At 38.8% G+C, this 18,599-nt stretch overlaps 1 protein-coding gene across 1 annotated transcript; it reads left to right on the forward strand.

Annotated features, from left to right (window-relative positions):
- The first annotated feature begins 230 nt into the window (after nt 1-230).
- LOC106916093 (structural maintenance of chromosomes flexible hinge domain-containing protein 1-like) lies at nt 231-18,417 on the forward strand. Its single transcript, XM_088001227.1, has 19 exons — nt 231-514; nt 1,116-1,191; nt 1,275-1,430; nt 1,529-1,611; nt 2,015-2,139; nt 2,251-2,365; nt 12,926-13,045; nt 13,126-13,289; nt 13,434-13,527; nt 14,142-14,355; nt 14,434-14,554; nt 15,316-15,401; nt 15,497-15,616; nt 15,687-15,868; nt 16,558-16,682; nt 16,794-16,864; nt 16,963-17,131; nt 17,539-17,694; nt 17,769-18,417. The coding sequence occupies exons 1-12, from the start codon at nt 416-418 to the stop codon at nt 15,317-15,319; spliced, it is 1,371 nt and encodes a 456-aa protein (XP_087857353.1). The 5' UTR covers nt 231-415; the 3' UTR covers nt 15,320-15,401; nt 15,497-15,616; nt 15,687-15,868; nt 16,558-16,682; nt 16,794-16,864; nt 16,963-17,131; nt 17,539-17,694; nt 17,769-18,417.
- The last annotated feature ends 182 nt before the right edge of the window (nt 18,418-18,599 follow it).

The following is an 18,599-nucleotide window of genomic DNA, read 5'->3' on the forward strand; positions in this document are numbered from 1 at the left end:
TGATCTCCTTTCTATATCTTGTATGAGCCAAAGTCATTGCAGTCAGCTGAAGCTCCATGTTATTAGAAAGCACAGAAAAGAGGCGGAAGCTACAGACAATAGAAAGAAGAACTGTGCACAACCCAGGTGGGTGTCTCTCAGTTACAGTAGGAGTTTCTGTGTGTAGTGGGTGGATCCCAACCACTGATGAACTTTAACCACAATCTCTGAATCAGGAAATGGGCATTTCATAATGGAGAGACTCTATGCTCAAAACTAGATAGAAAACTAGTTCCATTGAGATTTGATCAATAATGCTTCGGAACAGAGTTGAGAATAAATAAGTTTTTATGTTTTCTTCAACTTTGCATTAAAGCCAATCTCTAAACGCTACAGTTTTACCGCTCTTGCAGTCTCAATGCAGTAAGAAGACAAGATGATCCAAGTGAACGACTGCCGCTTTGAAAAGATCGTCAGAAAAACTTTGAAAACCAGCGGTTTGGACTTTAAAGGCTTTGTGCAAGTTGTTCAAAAGGTAATAATAGCTCTTCATGAATTACAAAAAGTATTGGTAACACTTTATTTGAAGGGGTGTGCATAAGACTGACATGACACTGTTAAAAACATTATATGACGTCTGTCATGAACATAAAGAAGTCTTTATGAATGTTTATGACTGTTGTCACGAAGTGTCATTCGCTAAATAATGCTCTAAAAGTTGCATTGAAAGTCCATTAAAAATGCCAACTTTGCATTAAATTATCATAATTTACAAAATCATGCTAATTTCGCACTTTTAATGGACTTTTAATACAACTTTTACAGCAACTTTGCATTAAAAGTGTCATTATTTACCGGATGACACTTCATGACAACTAACATTCATAAAGACTTCTTTATGTTTATGACAGTGTCATGTCAGATTTAAGCACACCCCTTCAAATAAAGTGTTATGAAAGTATTCTCCATGCATTTAAATAATAAAATCAGGACTTCCTGTCATGTTAATGTTCCAACATGAGTGAGTGCCACTGATCTCAACCCAAATAAATGGCCAGGAGTTTTCATCCCACATCAGTGTCTGATCTCAAAAATTCTTCAACCAGATAATATATCATTGTTTTTTGTCCCCACAGAAGTTTTCTGTCCCTTCAAATGAGACATTTGTGTTGACAACAACTGACAGAATAATAGTGGATGCTGATAAATTTGGTAAGTAAACCTGTTCATGTTTATGAAACAGAGGAAAACTCTGAAACGGAGAACATAGAATATTATTCTTTCACTCATTTCAGATAAACTGAAAGATGGCACCACCCTCTATCTGCTACGAAAAACAAACCAAGTCCTGCCAGCTTCAATCGAGGAAGAGATTAACTTCATTCCTCACTACAGCACAATGACTGAAAGTGGGACAGATGAGTACTTTATCGAGGGCCAAAAATCATTGTGTGGGTATTAATGTAATCAAAGTGGTGCTCATAATTTGGGAACAGGGAATGCAGCTTATTACCTTAAGCTTTTGGTGTCTTTGTGTCATTTTTTTCAGCCTGCGCTCTTGCTCAGCTGGTGGACAATGCTCTTTCAGCCACAGCAAAAATCACTGGAGTCAGGAGTATAGAGATAAGGCTGGTTGGTTCTGCTTCTTACTTTTGAAAATGTTACTATCAACTCGATGTTTACAGCATACGTTTTTGACATAATTTAGGAATGCCAGATTAAAGAGGAGTAAGTACATAGTAGCAACATGACTTTTAACATTGTTGAATATTATGTATCAATTTTCCTTCCACTGTACAATTATGAATTGCTTTGTATTATCACCAAAATTCCCAATAAAACACTCAACAGTTTGTGGTTATATTAAGACAAAATGTGTAGAAATATTGTATGAATGAAAACTTGAACATGTTCATTAACACAATTGATTATGCCTTGCACAATAAATTGAGTATTAACCAAAGTAGAAACCCCTGAATTCTGTTTTAATAATTTTGCATAACTTGTCGTGTTTTTTCCTTTCCATTCTGGACAGCTATTTGACAAAACATTTACTGTCGTTGTGTTGGACAATGGATGCGGGATGACCTCCAAGCAGCTCAATAACTGGGCTGTTTACAGACTCTCTAAGTTCACAAGGGAAAACAGCACATTTGAAAGGTTCGTTGCAGACTTCCCAGTGAGTGTGTCCACTTCAATAGCTTTTTGTATAAAAACATAATTCTGCCACATTACCTGACTTGTTTCTTGGAAATCTTTTTGGGGATCTAGTGAAAGAGAGGGTTACACTCGTCCTGAACCTGTACGTCGCAGTCTCAACAGCGATATATCCTACTTTGGAGTTGGGGGCAAACAAGCAGCATTCCACATTGGAAACTCAGTCAGAGTGAGTGTGCTTATGAAGCCATTTAAAATGTGTTGTTTTGTTACAAAGATTATTGTAGAACACAAATTAGCCTTAATTTTAAACCTTTTTAAAAACACTGCCAGTCTGAATGGGAGAACAGAATTAAGCAGAAAAGTCCTCTGTGGGTGAAAATTACATATTGTGATTCAGTACCTCTTCTCCCACTTGTCGAGAAAAGTCGAGATCATCCCACTTCCCCATGCTAGAGATTTTGGTTTAATAGTAACAATGAATAAAGTTACCTTTAAAATTGATTCAACAGGTGACATCAAGACCCAGCAGTAGACTCAGACGGTAATGAAATTAATCTGGTTCTTATTGTGTCCTGCAAACTTTGCTTTAATTCTACTTTTTTCTATTTAAAAAAAATATAGTCAGGCAGAAAGAGAGTCATGGAACAGGAAGAGCAGGTTAAAACTTGCTCTTACACTTGTGGAAGTACTTACAGGTGAAACAAGTAACTGTAACTTGGTATCAAATAATTAGAATAATGGATTATTCTTGGTTTCTTTTCAGAAGTGTCTGTAATAACTCGCATTATAATTATAATAGGAGTAACTAATAAGTTATGGTTATTATAATATTATAAATGAATGCTAAACTAGAGAAACTAAAAGGTTATAAATGTGATTTTGACATTGAACTTGAAATGGTGTAAAATGTGTAACTGTAATTAAAGGTCACTGATGTTGTGTTGGAGGAAGATGGTAGGTGAAAAGTCAGGGGAAAAGAGGAACTGATGAGAGAGCAGAGGTAACTACGGAAGCGCATTGCTATCACGCAGGAAAAAAATTCGAGCGCTATCACGTGATGCATATCTTGTTAAAACGTGATACGTATCTTGTTAAAACGTGATACGTATCTTGTTAAAACATGTTATGCATCTTGTTAAAACGTGATACGTATCTTGTTAAAACATGTTATGCATCTTGTTAAAACGTGATACGTATATTGTTAAAACGTGATAATTTTATTATAGCTGTGTCCGAATTCAGGGTCTGCATCCTTCGAAGGACTGGTCTACGTAGGACGGGTCCTTCGAAGGCCGGGAATAAACTAAGACCGGAAGAAAAATGTCTGTGGATTCGGACAGGTCTACCAATAGACCCTTTTCACAGTGACGTCAGACAATGGCCGCCATAACTCAAAACTGGGTATCTTTACTTCCGGTGTGATTTTGCCTTGGGAACCAAGCTGAAAAATTCCCGCATTCTCATAATCTTAAGGATATAATAAAAGGTAACTTTAATAATAACAGCACTTAAGTGTTAGATAGCTGTTATTAATCATTGTAAATTCACCATTCTCTAAGTGTGTATAAAATAAACAGCCTCCGATCGGAGAGTAAACCACCTAGCAGCAGCTTTAGCCACATTTAGGAAAAAATATACTCTGTCAGTGCTGTAACGTTTAGAGGTTCACTTTCTGTATTTTATAAAACAGTATTTACGTGTTAGATAACCGTTATTAGTCATTGTCAATTTACCATTCTCCAACCAGCCTCCGATCATGAGTAAACCAGCTAGCAGCAGCTTTAGCCACAGTTAGGAAACATATACACCGCCGCCTGTCAGTGATGTAACGTTTAGAGGTTTTCTGTATTAATGGAAAATAAAGGACAGCTTCCAACAACGTTGTTTAGAATAGTATTTTAAATATTCTGGGGCTGATTATGTATCTCTGCTCATTTCCAAGCTCAAATGAGCAACTTCACGTTCAAACACAAGTCCCCCAAAAAACGCGACCGGTGAATCATTACTTTTTATGAGTTTAGAAAAATCAAGACAAAAGCCACAAATAACAATTGGGCTTGACGACATTTCTGTTTTTCCAGCAACAAAATGCGCACCTCCATGCACTGTTAATGTTTCTGTCGCTGCTGTCAGAGTCCCTCCCAAAGACGCACAGAAGGAATAAAAATAAATACAAAAGAAAATATTAATGTGCAGTGATTGGCATAAATAACTTTAATCTGATTACTGGATTTGAAATACGAACTCGTTAGATTATTCGTTACCGAAAAAGTGGTCCGATTAGAGGAAGGCATTAAAAAGCAGCACCGGACATCTCCGGCACCGGACATCTCCGCTTATAACAAACAAATCCCTATTTTATAGGATGAGTAGCAACTCCAGTCTGTAATTTAAGAATCTGATCAAGATTAGAGCCTAAAACGTTATAGTTCAAAAACAGTAAAACGTTCTGGTTAAGGAACAGTTATGTCACGTAGTTAGCTAGCTAACAAAATTCACTAATGCTAAGCTAACGGTTACGCAAAACAAAAATACCTACCTTCATAGTCAAACGGGTATTGTTCGGTGAAGAATTTGTAGCCTTTGTCTAATTTAGATTTTGTTGTCAGAGAAAATTGGTTTGCAAATCGTGATATATTTTCAAATCTTATTTTAGGCAAATGTTTTAGAGACTGTGTAAACTCTCTAAAAGTTTACACAGTAAACTTTTAGAGAACACCGGACAGAACACATGCTCCGGTGTTCTGTCTGATCAACATATGCTGGCAGAGATAGATATATATATGAAATAGACAACTTTATCATTACTTACTATGTACACCGGAACTAAGGATACACAGCTTCGAGCCAAAACGGAAGTTGTGTGACGTCATGTGAAAAGGGTCTCTTGGTGTCAGGATGGACAGCCGCGGCCACCTGGTGTCAGGAGGGAGACCCGCCGCCACTTGGTTTCAGGATGGACAGCCGCCGCCACCTGGTGTCAGGAAAGAAACCCGCCGCCACTTGGTTTCAGGATGGACAGCCGCCGCCACCTGGTGTCAGGATGGACAGCCGCCGCCACCTGGTGTCAGGATGGACAGCCGCCGCCACCTGGTGTCAGGAAAGAAACCCGCCGCCACTTGGTGTCAGGATGGACAGCCGCGGCCACCTGGTGTCAGGAGCGAGCGGCGACGCCACCTGGAAACCAACTTCAGCTTCGTGTTGTACGGTTGGTTAGCTCTGATTCGCTAGCATTAGCTTCGGCCTGACTGGGATCCGTCGGAACGGTTTTCTTCTTGGTGGAAGAACCCGCCGGGGAAAAAATTGGGAAATCTTTTTCACAATGTGGTCTAGGCATCCCCGAAGTGTTTCAAAGTTGACAAAGATGTATTTAACTGGAGGAAGTTATAAAAATATTTTAAGCCTGGAACGGAAAAAAAGCCTCAAGCCTCCATCTTGGTCTGGATCACGTGACCTCTCTCCCACGTCTCACTTTCAACTTCTGTTTAAAGTGCACATGTTAAACTACACACCAGTTTTTAAATTGTGTTAATAGACCAAGTAAAACCGGAGTTATTCTTAAATATGTAAACCATATTTTTCCGAATGTCAGAGAAATGTTAGATGGGCTTTTCTGGGAATGTAACAGGAAATGACCTTCCAAAAGGAAGAAATGGAACGCAACATTAGATTCCTTTGTTATTGGAAATCTCACATCTTCAACAAATAATTATGGTCTGTATTTTGTTGCTACGAAACAAAGTAAAGTTGTTCAAGTTACGGTGAAAGAGAACAGCGTAGCGGCAAAAGCAGTGAGATCGCGAAATTGATGCAAAGTTTGGATACCGGAGCGATCGGTGGCATCCACTTGATTTGTTTTCAGCTTAGTGGTTTCTGTTCTGTATATAAAGGATTATGTGAAGAATGAACGCGCAGCAGGCAGCTCTGCTTTGAGCCGGAAGACGAAAAGGAGTCTGCGGGTTTCATTTTTCACATTGGTGGCTCATTCAGTGAATGTTTCGTGACCAGGAAATGCTTGAATGCTATATGACGTCCATTTTTTTCGATTTCCTCAAATGTACCACATTTCTAAAACACCCAATGAAAAGGTGTTGTCGGTATGTCGTTGGGGAGAGAGGAGACTTGTGGTGCGAGCCGGGAAGAGACTGGAGCGCAATGACGCTTTGGATTTTACTAGGAGTGTTTCGGATGAGTTTTTTAGATGATAAGTGTGTTAGTTGGAGTTTGTGAGTGTGTGTGCAGTGTTTGTAGTAGTTTTGTTAGTCTGTGTGTCAAAATAAGCCATCACTACATGGCTGCAGAGCGAGCTCTGATGCACGGAAGAGGAGCAAAAACAAAACAGAACACACACCCACACACAGTGGCTTTGATGTACCAGTGATGTCACTCATGCTCTATGACATCACTGATGACTCTCTTTAATGCCAACTCATTTGCTGTACATATCAGAAGAAGAATATTCCCCTTCAGTGAAGACTTCTAAGAAAAATATGGACAGAACTCTGGAGATAGAAAACCTGGAGCTCCAGCAGACCGTGGAAAACTTACGGAGGAAAATCGAGGATTTAAAGTCTCGACCTTGTATGCCCAGTCGCCTGCAAGCTCAGTATGACCTGCTGGAATGCCAAAACAATGCTCTCCGTGGTCAGCTGGTCTCACTTTGCGAAGAGCTAAATCAGAAGGAGCGCCAGTATAAAGATGACATAAAGGAAGTGCAGGCATTAGAAGATGTCCAAGGACGTCTGAGAGAAGAAGCCCAAGGTCTTCGGATGGAGCTGAAAACAGCAGAGAAGAAGGTTGATCAGCAGGCTAGAGAACTAGACAATGTTTGGGGACAGCTGGACAATCTGCGTAGTATACAGCGCAGCAACAGGCAAAAAATCAAAAACCTGTGCAAGCAGAACGCGGAGCTGATAAACGAAAATGCTCTGCTTCAAGAAAGGCTGGCAGAACAAGAGAACCAGAAGCCACCATCAGTTCTGAGAGAAGTCGGTACATGGACTGGGACAGTTTTAAAGACCATGTACCAGTCTGGAACTTTAAGATATTTTCTGCCATTATGGATGTTCTAGTTCTCTGGGTTGGTCTGTGAAACTGGTGCTGGTTTCTGGAGTTGCTGCTGGGCTGTCGAGTCGCCGCTGGGCTCTCGACTCTCTGGTGGCTTCTCCAGTCGCTGGTGGCTTCTCCAGTCACTGCTGGGCTCTCGAGTCGCTGCTGGGCTGTTGAGTCGCTGCTGGGGTCTCGACTCTCTGGTGGCTTCTCCAGTCACTGGTGGCTTCTCCAGTCACTGCTGGGCTGTCGAGTCGCTGCTGGGCTGTTGAGTCGCTGCTGGGGACTCGACTCTCTGGTGGCTTCTCCAGTCGCTGGTGGCTTCTCCAGTCACTGCTGGGCTGTCGAGTCGCTGCTGGGCTGTCGAGTCGCTGCTGGGGTCTCGACTCTCTGGTGGCTTCTCCAGTCGCTGGTGGCTTCTCCAGTCACTGCTGGGCTGTTGAGTCGCTGCTGGGCTGTTGAGACGCTGCTGGGCTGTTGAGTCGCTGCTGGGGTCTCGAGTCGCTGCTAGGCTATCGACTCTCTGGTGGCTTCTCCAGTCGCTGCTGGGCTGTCGAGTCGCTGCTGGGCTGTCGAGTCGCTGCTGGGGTCTCGAGTTGCTGCTAGGCTATCGACTCTCTGGTGGCTTCTCCTGTCGCTGGTGGCTTCTCCAGTCGCTGCTGGGCTCTCGAGTCGCTGCTGGGCTCTCGAGTCGCTGCTGGGCTGTCGAGTCGCTGCTGGGGTCTCGAGTTGCTGCTAGGCTATCGACTCTCTGGTGGCTTCTCCAGTCGCTGCTGGGGTCTCGAGTCGCTGGTGGCTTCTCGAGTCGCTCGTGGCTTCTCGACTTGGTGGTGGCTTCTTGACTCGCGCTTCTTGAGTCACTGCTGCATTCTCGACTTTCTCTGATGGCTCTTGACTCTCTCTGATGGCTCTCGACTCTCTCTGATGGCTCTCGACACCTTAGTGCTGGGTTCTCGAATTGCTGCTGGCTCCCGACGCCCTGCTACTGCTGGCTCCCGATGCCCTGCTGCTGCTGGCTCCCGACGTGCTGCTGCTGCTGGCTCCCGATGCCCTGCTGCTGGCTTCTCGACGCCCTGCTACTGCTGGCTCCCAACGTGCTGCTGCTCCTGCCTCCCGACGCCCTGCTGCTGGCTTCTCGACACCCTGCTACTGCTGGCTCCCGACGTGCTGCTACTGCTGGCTCCCGACGCCCTGCTGCTGCCTCCCGACACCCTGCTGCTGGCTCCCGACGCCCTGCTACTGCTGGCTCCCGACGCCCTGCTACTGCTGGCTCCCGACGCGCTGCTACTGCTGGCTCCCGACGCCCTGCTGCTGCCTCCCGACGCCCTGCTACTGCTGGCTCCTGACGCCCTGCTGCTGCTGGCTCCCGACGCGCTGACTAGGTGATTCTCACGAACATGGTCCAACTTGTAGCAAATATTATATGTGTATATAATATTAAAAACCATTATATACACACAAAAACACTCACTCTTTATAAAATAGATCCTAATTTTACTTTTCACTGTAAAATTCTAATCTATATGCACAATTTCTAGGTATTTTTAAACATTTTATTCTAACTTTGAGCAAATAAATTCATTACCGTAACACAAGTTCCATGAAGAAATTTGAAATCACAAAATCTTTTTTTTTTTTTCACATTTTTTGGACACCAAGGACTTCAGTTTGCACAGAAGGACAGATACAAACAAAAATTGGCATTTTTGACAAAATGTTTTATTTAATGCAAAAAATCAGTTCATCACCGTAACAATGATGCAAATTTCAAAGTCAATTTTGATTGTGATTTTGTATTAAATCATTACATTGAAAAAACAATATAACCATAATATAAAGAGACTAGCACATTTCACCAAGGGATTAAAATATAAAAGTAATTCATATCCTCCTGACTACCAGGAAAAAAAAATATTGTCCAATCACCATTTTTTTTAAATTCCACAATCTTTGTAAAGTAATTAGCATACTGAAAACATTTTTTTTGGAAAAAAGTTTTTATTTTTGAAATATCATGTGTCCACTACAGTGGACATCTGAACCCCATACATTTGAAATTGAACCTTGATGGCAACCAGTTTGTCCGAAAGAAAATATCCAAACATCAAGATAAGAATGAATTTCACATTGACAAAACTGAGCACTGTTGCTTAGCAAGAAGGCCAAGAACCCAGAACCTGGCCCAGGGTCTTTCTGCATAGAGTTTGCTTGTTCTCCCTGTGTATGATGGGTTCTCTCCGGGTTGGTTGGATGGATGGATGGATGGATGGATAAATGAATGAGTGGATGGATGGATGGATGGGTGGGTGGGTGGGTGGATAAATGAATAAGTGGATGGATGGATGGATGGATGGATGGATAAATGAATGAGTGGATGGATGGATGGATGGATGGATGGATGGATGGATGGATGGATGGATGGATGGATAAATGAATGAGTGGATGGATGGATGGATGGATGGATAAATGAATGAGTGGATGGATGGATGGGTGGATGGATGGGTTGGTGGGAGGATAAATGAATGAGTGGATGGATGGATGGATGGATGGATGGATGGATGGATGGATGGATGGATGTGTGGGTGGGTGGATAAATGGATGGATGGATGGATAAATGAATGAGTGGATGGATGGATGGGTTGGTGGGAGGATAAATGGATGAGTGGATGGATGGATGAATGGATGGATGGATGGGTTGGTGGGAGGATAAATGAATGAGTGGATGGATGGATGGATGGATGGATGGATGGATGGATGGATAAATGAATGAGTGGATGGATGGATGGATGGATGGATGGGTTGGTGGGTGGATGGATGGATGGATGGATGGATGGATGGATGGATGGATGGATGGATGGATACAGAAAAAACAGAAAAGTAATTACAAATGTCCACTACAGAGGACAATTTTTCAACTTTTAAATACTACGATAAAGTAGTCAAAATAATTCATAGAATGTTTTAATATGCTGCTAAGAGACTTATTTAGAATATGCCAACATTTTAAACCAAAATTTGCACAATAAAAAGTTTTATGCACTTACTTTGTCTCCCTCCATAAAATGTGCTTGTACTGATGAACGCCATTTTTCTGAATTAGAAAAAGGAAAGTACAGAAGCCCCACCCCTTCACATGTCGTATCATTGAAAAGCACTAAATGTCCTCTGTAGATACCAAAAGGAATTAATTCAGTAGAATTTAGGGGGTGGGAGACATTCAAGTTTAGAAATGTCCTCTACAGAGGACAAAAATGAACTACTGGTAGTCAGGAGGATATAACTAATCTAAATAAATCCTCATAAAGTTAACATAGCGGTAATGAAAAAACATGTCGGTAATGAATAACAATGTTTCGGTAGTGAACCCTTCATAACTATATTAATATTTAACTACGTAAACAATAAAATAATAATATAAGAGTAGACCCCGCATTGGCCGCTCCGGCGCAGGAAATACGGCGGCCATCTTGGAGCGGTATACACTCCTACTTTGCTCAATCAAAACAGCAGAAGATGCCTCAGCACTGAGGGATATTGTTGTTCAGATCGATGGATTATTGATGTGAGGGCTCCACAGACAACATTTCACAAGTAAGATGGACATATTATTGTGTATATATTGTGATTAGAATATTACTTTACTGTATTTATGTCCACCGGCGAGATACCAGCTAATATTAGCTACAGTGCTTGGTGTAATACGGGTTCAGCCCAGCTATGAAGGCTAACTGAGAGTCCAAAAAAATTAATTATTCTCTAACATTGACTTAGATTATCTGACACAAGAGCCTATATTAGAAATGAAACAATATAACACATTATAAAACTTATATTATGTTATATTATGTGTTATAACATTCACCGGCAAAGTTTACACAGGTGGTAAAGACTATTATTTATATTCTTTCACTCTGTCAAAAGTAAGATACATCCTAAATCTTCCGTTTTTGTTTTGAAAGTTTCCTAAAGACACGATGTGAGTAAGAAGCGGGAGATATCTTTAAAGAGAGACGGATTCACTGCAGCACGGATGAATCTCGCATCGGAATTTGGACTCGTCGGCTGAAAAACATTTATTTATATATATATATATATATATATATATATATATATATACTGCTCAAAAAAATAAAGGGAACATTTCACTTTAATTTTGTGTGTGGTTCCAAATCCAGGCCTCCATTGGTTAATAAATTTGATTTCCATTGATAATTTTTGTGTGATTTTGTTGTCAGCACATTCAACTTTGTACAGAACAAAGTATTCAATGAGAATATTTCATTCATTCAGATCTAGGATGTGTTATTTGAGTGTTCCCTTTATTTTTTTGAGCAGTGTATATACATATATATATATATATATATATATATATATATATATATATATATATATATATATATATATATATATATAATTCACTATTAATCATTATTTATTTGTGCCATTAATCTTTATTTATTAGTGTTTGTATAGTTATATAAATATATATATTGATATTACTAAATAATTTATTAAATAAATTATGAACGGCTGCTTTGTAATATGCTCTTCATACATCGATATCAGAATATTCCATTCCTATTCTATTGTTATAGCCACTAAGCATATTTAAATATGATGAACTATGTATTAAAAACATACTTAAAAAATACTATTGTTTATAAATGTTGCTTTGATAGATGTTTGAATATGGTTTCAGTAACAAAAAAGTGTGTTATGATCGATTAAATGCGCTGATACGTCATTGTGCCTGCTAGACACATAACGCTGAGTGGAGTGGAGTACCGCTCCAAGATGGCCGCCCTAAATCTCGCCAGCGACAATAGGCGAGAGCGGTCCATGAGGCGTCTATCCTTATATTATGTCTATGGTGAAGGATACACCAGACCCATCCTTCAAATCTGGGGAAAAGAAGGATGCATTTGAAGGGTGCATTTGAAGGAGTCTTTGAATTCGGACAGGCCTTGTCGCCACGCTATGACGTAATCGGCCTACAAATCCGTCCTTCGAAGGATGCAGACCCTGAATTCGGACACAGCTTATGTCTATGGTGGCAAAAGACAAAACTAGATCCTGTTAAGCATTCTTCAAAATAAAAGACTTCCTCTCTCCAAAATAAATCATAAATCAGCAAAAGCTAAATGGCCTCTTAAGCGTACTGCAAAACAATCACCTAATGATCCTGATTATTTTTTTATTTTTAAAAACACTAGCAGTCTGAATGGGAGAACAGAATTAAGCAGAAAAGTGCTCTGTGGATGAAAATTACAGACCGTGATTCAATACCTCTTCTCCCACTTTTAGCAGAAGTTTTCTGTGTCTCTCACGTCTTTGTGAAGGAATACTGGCCAACTCGATGTTTACAGCATTGCTTTGTTGGTTGCGTATTCATGGTAGCACATCTATTAAAGAGGGGCGAGGTAAAAACCACTGTTGCCCAAAAACAATACATTTGCCAGAAAATGCTTGATAATCCCTAAGACTTTTGAGAAAATATTTTGTGGACTGATGAGCAAATCAGTCTGGAGCAAAACTAACACAGCATTTCAGAAAACGGAACATCTTGACATCCAAACATGGCAGCCATAGAGTGATGTTCAGGGCTGTCTTACTGCCTCACTTCAACCATAAATTCTTCCATAAATGGTTTTGAATAAATCTTTTCTCATATTTTTTGAATGTGTAAAAAAAAATCGGTGTATCTTCATAATGAACCATAGCATTTTGTAACTATCAGATGATCACCAAACCAAGAAACTCTCCAGATGTTCATGAGCTGGTTCTATCAAAGGACGAGTTTGAGAAAAAAGAGAAGAACAAAGAGGATGTTTACAAAGGGACCATCTTAAACAGGAAGGTGAGAGATTTTAATGAAAGTGTTTGGTGAATTCACTGATAAAAGTAATCGGCACATCTCATTTTGACCTCTCGCGGCAGCCTGGTGACTTCTCGCACATAACACACGAGGAGCGCTACCTTCAAGACATCATCAAGGAGGAAACCAGGAAGGAAAGCTTCACTGCTGTTGTTATAACAGGAGTCTGTCCTGATCACATCAAATATCTAAAAGATGATTTTCATGAGTGGACCAGACAGCTAGCGTGAGTTTGCTCACTCATATCAAATAGAGTATGAACCCATGCATGTCAGAAGCATGGGACCTAATAGTGCTTTTATATATATATATATATATATATATATATATATATATATATATATTTTTTTTTTTTTTTTTTTTTTTTCAGGCACATTTATCATTATTACATTCATGGAGTCGACAGAAACCACAAAATGGACCAGTCTCAAAAATTAGACGCCAATCCAAAAATTGATATTCTGGTGAGTTTGGTTGACTATTACTGTAATTGTTTTGTCTTTTTAGGTCATGTATTGTGCACTCAAACACCTTTTTTTTTTTTTTTTTTTTTTTTTTACCACTGATCACATTTTTCACATTTAATTATTTCATAGTGCATTAAATTAAATCACAGGCTTTCTTCAACATTTTTCAACATATGGGGAGTCACAAGACTCAATTTTGGTACTCTTTGTTTCTCCTAATCTCAACTACCCTTGGTTATGTTTATTGTAACCTCAGAATATCCGTCTTTTAGATATTTCTGTCTCATTCTTCACTGCAGATCCTGTCAAGCTCAGTCAAGTTGTATAAACAACAATCATTAGGTTTTTCCTGAAGTGTTTCATTGGATTTATGTTTAAGCTCTGGCTTAGCCTATAAAGGACTTTGATAGATTGTTAGGTTTAGTTTACAGATTTTGAATATAACAAACATTTTGTGAAATAAAGGTGTCACTCATCATAAAAAGTGATCATCCCATCCAGAATTAGAGATTTAAAATATTTTAGATGCCAAAAAACAGTTCAGTAGCCATTTGCACTGCTTCTCAGCTTATGATTTTATTTCAGATGCTTTCTTTAATTGTTTTTGCCAGGTAACTTTGCGGGAGAAACCTCCTAAAGGTTTACGTCAGAAGAATCTCAGAGAAGTGCAGGATGACTTGCAGACCCTGTACATAAACTCAGCTGTAGACACATTTGAGTTCAAGGCCACCACTTCCGACGGCGGCTCCTTGGAGGGAATCCTGAGATATCATCCATTTCTTTACGACAAGGAGACCTACCCCAAAGATCCCAGTGCTCTTCAAGGTATTCAGATCTCATGCAGTTTAGGAAAAGATTTCTCACAACTTGATCTGTGAAGTGGATGTGCTTCTGTGTTTTTAGCATCTGTTGACGAAGATGATGATGAGAATCAGTCTGGAACCATGAATCGGGCCAGAGGGAAGAGGGACATCTTTGAGTGTTTCTGGAATGGACGACTTATCCCTTACACCACAGTTTCTGAGTAAATACATTTGTATGAATGGGTTGAACATTTACTTTTTGTTTGGGTATATTTCATATGTTTTTCCAAATAATCTGAGACATATGACCAGTTTTTGTGTGTATTTCAATATATAGCCTTATTCTGAATCTCTTTCTACTCCTCTTGTTGGTACTGGTTCTATCAGTTAACTTTGTTTGTTTTTAACCTTTCTTTAGACACCAGAATCTATTTTATTCACCTGCATACAAATGCTTATGTCTCACATTTATTGTACTGTTTTGGCATTTATTGTACTGTTTATAATTTATTCTGATAAATTTCTTGGTATGATAAGATTTGAGATTGTTCATTGTCACAATAAATTCTAATTAATGATGTTTGAAACCCCACAAAAATATCTGTATTGTCAGGGTTATTTTTTTCCTTTTTCTTCTTCCTCTGTTACTCATCCATCCATTCTGCCATGACTAGAGAATTTTGGATTTTTATATTTAAAATTAAGCCTGAAGGATTATATACAGGTGCTGGTCATAAAATTAGAATATTGTGATAAAGTTCATTATTTTCCATAATGTCATGATAAAAATTAAATTGTCATATATTTTAGATTCATTGCACACCAACTGAAATATTTCAGGTCTTTTATTGTTTTAATTTTGATGATTTTGGCAAACAGCTCATGAAAACCCAAAATCCCTGTCTCAAAAAATTATATATAAAATAAAATATAAAATATAAATATAAAATATAAAATAAATAATATATTCTTCTCACTCTAGATAATGTCGTCGTCTCAACTAGGAAAGAAGTTTCTCTCAGAAATGAGCTGAATGAAAGAGGCATAATAACAGAACACCCATTATCAGTACGTTTTGGAGAACTTTTACTTTTGTTTTTCTCCTTAAGTTGCAGTCATTTATTTTTTTCAAGATGGCATTCATGTATATTCAACTTTTTCAGATCACAGACATTAAAAGATACCTACAGGAGAAGAAATCTGAAGTGGAACGGATAGAGAAAACTCCAAGAAGAATCTTTTCCATTCATAGAAATTTCAGCGGGCCTGACATTCTTGGAATGGTGATGAGAACTTTCAAAGCCGTATTCCTTTAGATGTTCGTGTTTAAAAGTTTTGTCTCCCTGATTGCAGGTTGGTGAACTGGCCTTTGTTGCTGCTGATGATATTGCAAGGGTCATCTCCTGGCAATTGCAGGGAGACATTGACTGCATCATCACCACAACGACCGAAGCAGCTCAGAAACTTTATAAAGACACACAGGGAAATCAGCAGGTCATGGCCCTCGACGGTTTTCTTGTGCAACAGGAGGACAGGTACAACAATATTTTGTAAAACAAAAGAAATAAATAGTTTTAATCTCTCTTGGAATAAATAGTTTTACTTTTTGAGTGTTTTTAGAAGCTTTTGTAATATTTTTCTATAATTATTTTACCTGTGCTTTTTCTGAATCATGCATATTCCTGTAAATACAAACAGGATATGCATTAGCATGCCTTTTGTTATTGTTCCGTCACCACAAGGGGGAGACAAAAGCTGGAAAAAAATGTAAAAATGCAACCCTCTGCAGACTGACATGTAACATTGTTGACATGGGGGGCACCAACAGTGGAGCTGCTTTGATTAATAAAACACCATGTACATATTATGACTGAGCATCTGTTGCCTATCTTGGACAAATATGTGGTTATTTTTTGTGAAATTGTTTTCTGGTCTGAATCTGCAATTATATTTGATAAAATAATATTGACAATATTATTAATATCGACCGTGCTTCAGAATCAGTTACAGCAAAATCAGTTTTTGTTGATCTCTGGAAAAATCATGGCCTGACAGCATAAGCTTAAATGACTGATTAAATAAGATCTAGGCATTTATCTAAAATTGTTAGTTAAATGTCTTCTGCCTTTTCATGCAACGTTGACAATGAGGATTCATTATGCAATATTGCAAATTTATAATTTCTTCTTTTGAATTTCCTTTTTCAATTTACCATATCTTATAGACCCCTGCCACATATAAGAAACCGCCAAGAACTTTTTAAACCTTCTGGAAACCCAACCTTTGCCAGGGAACACCTGATTTATCGTGACAAACAGCTGGGTTGTGATCGCAATAACCTGATAAAAGGTGATTACTTTCTTCCTGATTCATTTTCTACAATCACATTACTGTCTCTCCAGTAGGGTTTTGGGTAAATCATCACATATCTGAAAGCTTCCCTCTTGTTTTCTTTGCCAGTGTTTAAAAACCTCCTTGGCGACACGATTGTGATGGATGACGTAATCTCAGCCACCAACTACAAAAACGCGGTGAGGGGTTTTAGCTGACCGCTGGCGCTCATGCTAATCAACCTGCCATGCTGACCAGCTGGAGTTTGTTCAGCAGATGAATGTATTGTCTTTTGCAGCTTGTGGAGAAGCGTATACAGTGTTCCACCATACTGACCCGAACCGGGGAAAGAGTCAGTGCCAGTGGCAAATTTGGAGGTTCACAGAACAGAGCGCCACCGATTAACAAACTGAAAGTGTTTGGAGCTCCTCTACCAGACAATTATGAAGAACTGAAGGAACAAATAGGTGACAGCTTTTCAATCATTTTTGTTCATCCTGTTGTAACGAAACATTGTTTGGTTAAATGTAATATTTATTATCATCATTAATTAATCAGTAAGGAGCCTGTTTGCCAATAGGATTACATGCTCTTATTTCTTCCACAGTATTTAGGAATAGTAGCTGCCAGGTGTTGCTAATGCAGTCACTAATCTGGCTTAGTGACTGCATTAGCAGAAATCTAGAGTTAAGCACAAGGTCATAACTGAAATTTGCCAAAAACTGCGTCATGGAAAAAAAAAGCAGCAAATCTACAATAAAACAGCAGACAATGAAGAGAATCGGGATTCTGCACTGGTTATAATAAGATCCAGACTTTCAAATGTGTTTGTGGATAGAACATTTATTCGTTTATTTATTTTTCTTTATGGTAGATGTGCTTAATCGGTACTGCGCAGCGGTGCAAGAAAAGGAAAAGGTAGAAAAGGATCTTAAGGACCATTCCCCAAAATGGGTGGATGAAATGCTCCAGGCAAAAACACAGAAGGATGCCATGACTAAAGAACTAGAAGAGATTAACAGACAACTTGGTACGTTTTCCATTTGTTTTATTTGTCTAATTTTGGAATTAATTTAAAATAACAGCTTTCTGTTTTCTCTGAAGCATCAGTACCAGTAAGAGCAGGAAAACGTGCTTCTGGAAACTCTGAGGAGTCACCTGGCATCGCTTCAAAGCGTCAAAGGCGGAGATCCACAGATGTGCCAGGATCGTTTTCTGAAATGAGCTAAAGTTTAACTTTGAATTTTGACAAAAGCATATTTTGTTAGTATTATAATGATGAGTTGTTAACTCCCTCCTTTATCATGTTGTGTGTTTTTTTTAAGTCAAAAATGTTCAGTAAATCACCTTAACAAGCTTCTGCCTATTCTAGGTTTTGGATTTGTTACAATTTTCCCTTTGATGCCTTACAGCAGACACTGATACATGTTTAATTTTCTGTGCCATGTTTTTAAAATTCCTTCATCTCTATTCATTTTTATCTCTGAAATATCAAGGTCTGGCACTCAAATTCTTCTTTTATATAACAATTTTATTGTTTTACTACTTTTTTGAGCTTTGCATGATATAATGTTATTTCCTCACAAAAAGATGGTATATTACAAAGTCAACTTTATTTTAAGTCATGCTTGATATATGTAACTTTTTATAACTTAAGTCATCATGTTGAATGCAATATAAATTTCCCCTTTCTGTCTTAATGATGTTATTTACAATTCTTGAATAATTTAAAATAAAAATTCAATACATCGGACACGATGTTTCGTTATTTGATTAAAAAAATATTTACCTTAATCTCAATCATGCCTACTTCTTTAAGGCTATTAATTAGAAATCCTAAGCCTATATGTATATAATTTTTCTAATTTAATTGAGCAAGACTCATTACACGAACAGACTAGTTTCAGTTGTTTTAAATCAAATAAAGTCAGTAAC

The sequence above is a fragment of the Poecilia mexicana genome, unplaced genomic scaffold (assembly GCF_051168715.1).
Source record: "Poecilia mexicana isolate PSO_F unplaced genomic scaffold, ASM5116871v1 scaffold_20, whole genome shotgun sequence".
NCBI lineage: Eukaryota > Metazoa > Chordata > Actinopteri > Cyprinodontiformes > Poeciliidae > Poecilia > Poecilia mexicana.

What these genes read in the sequence shown, in the direction of transcription:
- LOC106916093 (XM_088001227.1), top strand. Translation starts at nt 416, where the DNA reads ATGATCCAAGTGAACGACTGCCGCTTTGAAAAGATCGTCAGAAAAACT. An exon ending in CGAGGGCCAAAAATCATTGT is followed by an intron (nt 1,431 to 1,528) that starts GTGGGTATTAAT and finishes CATTTTTTTCAG; the next exon opens with CCTGCGCTCTTGCTCAGCTG. An exon ending in GGACCATCTTAAACAGGAAG is followed by an intron (nt 13,046 to 13,125) that starts GTGAGAGATTTT and finishes CTCTCGCGGCAG; the next exon opens with CCTGGTGACTTCTCGCACAT.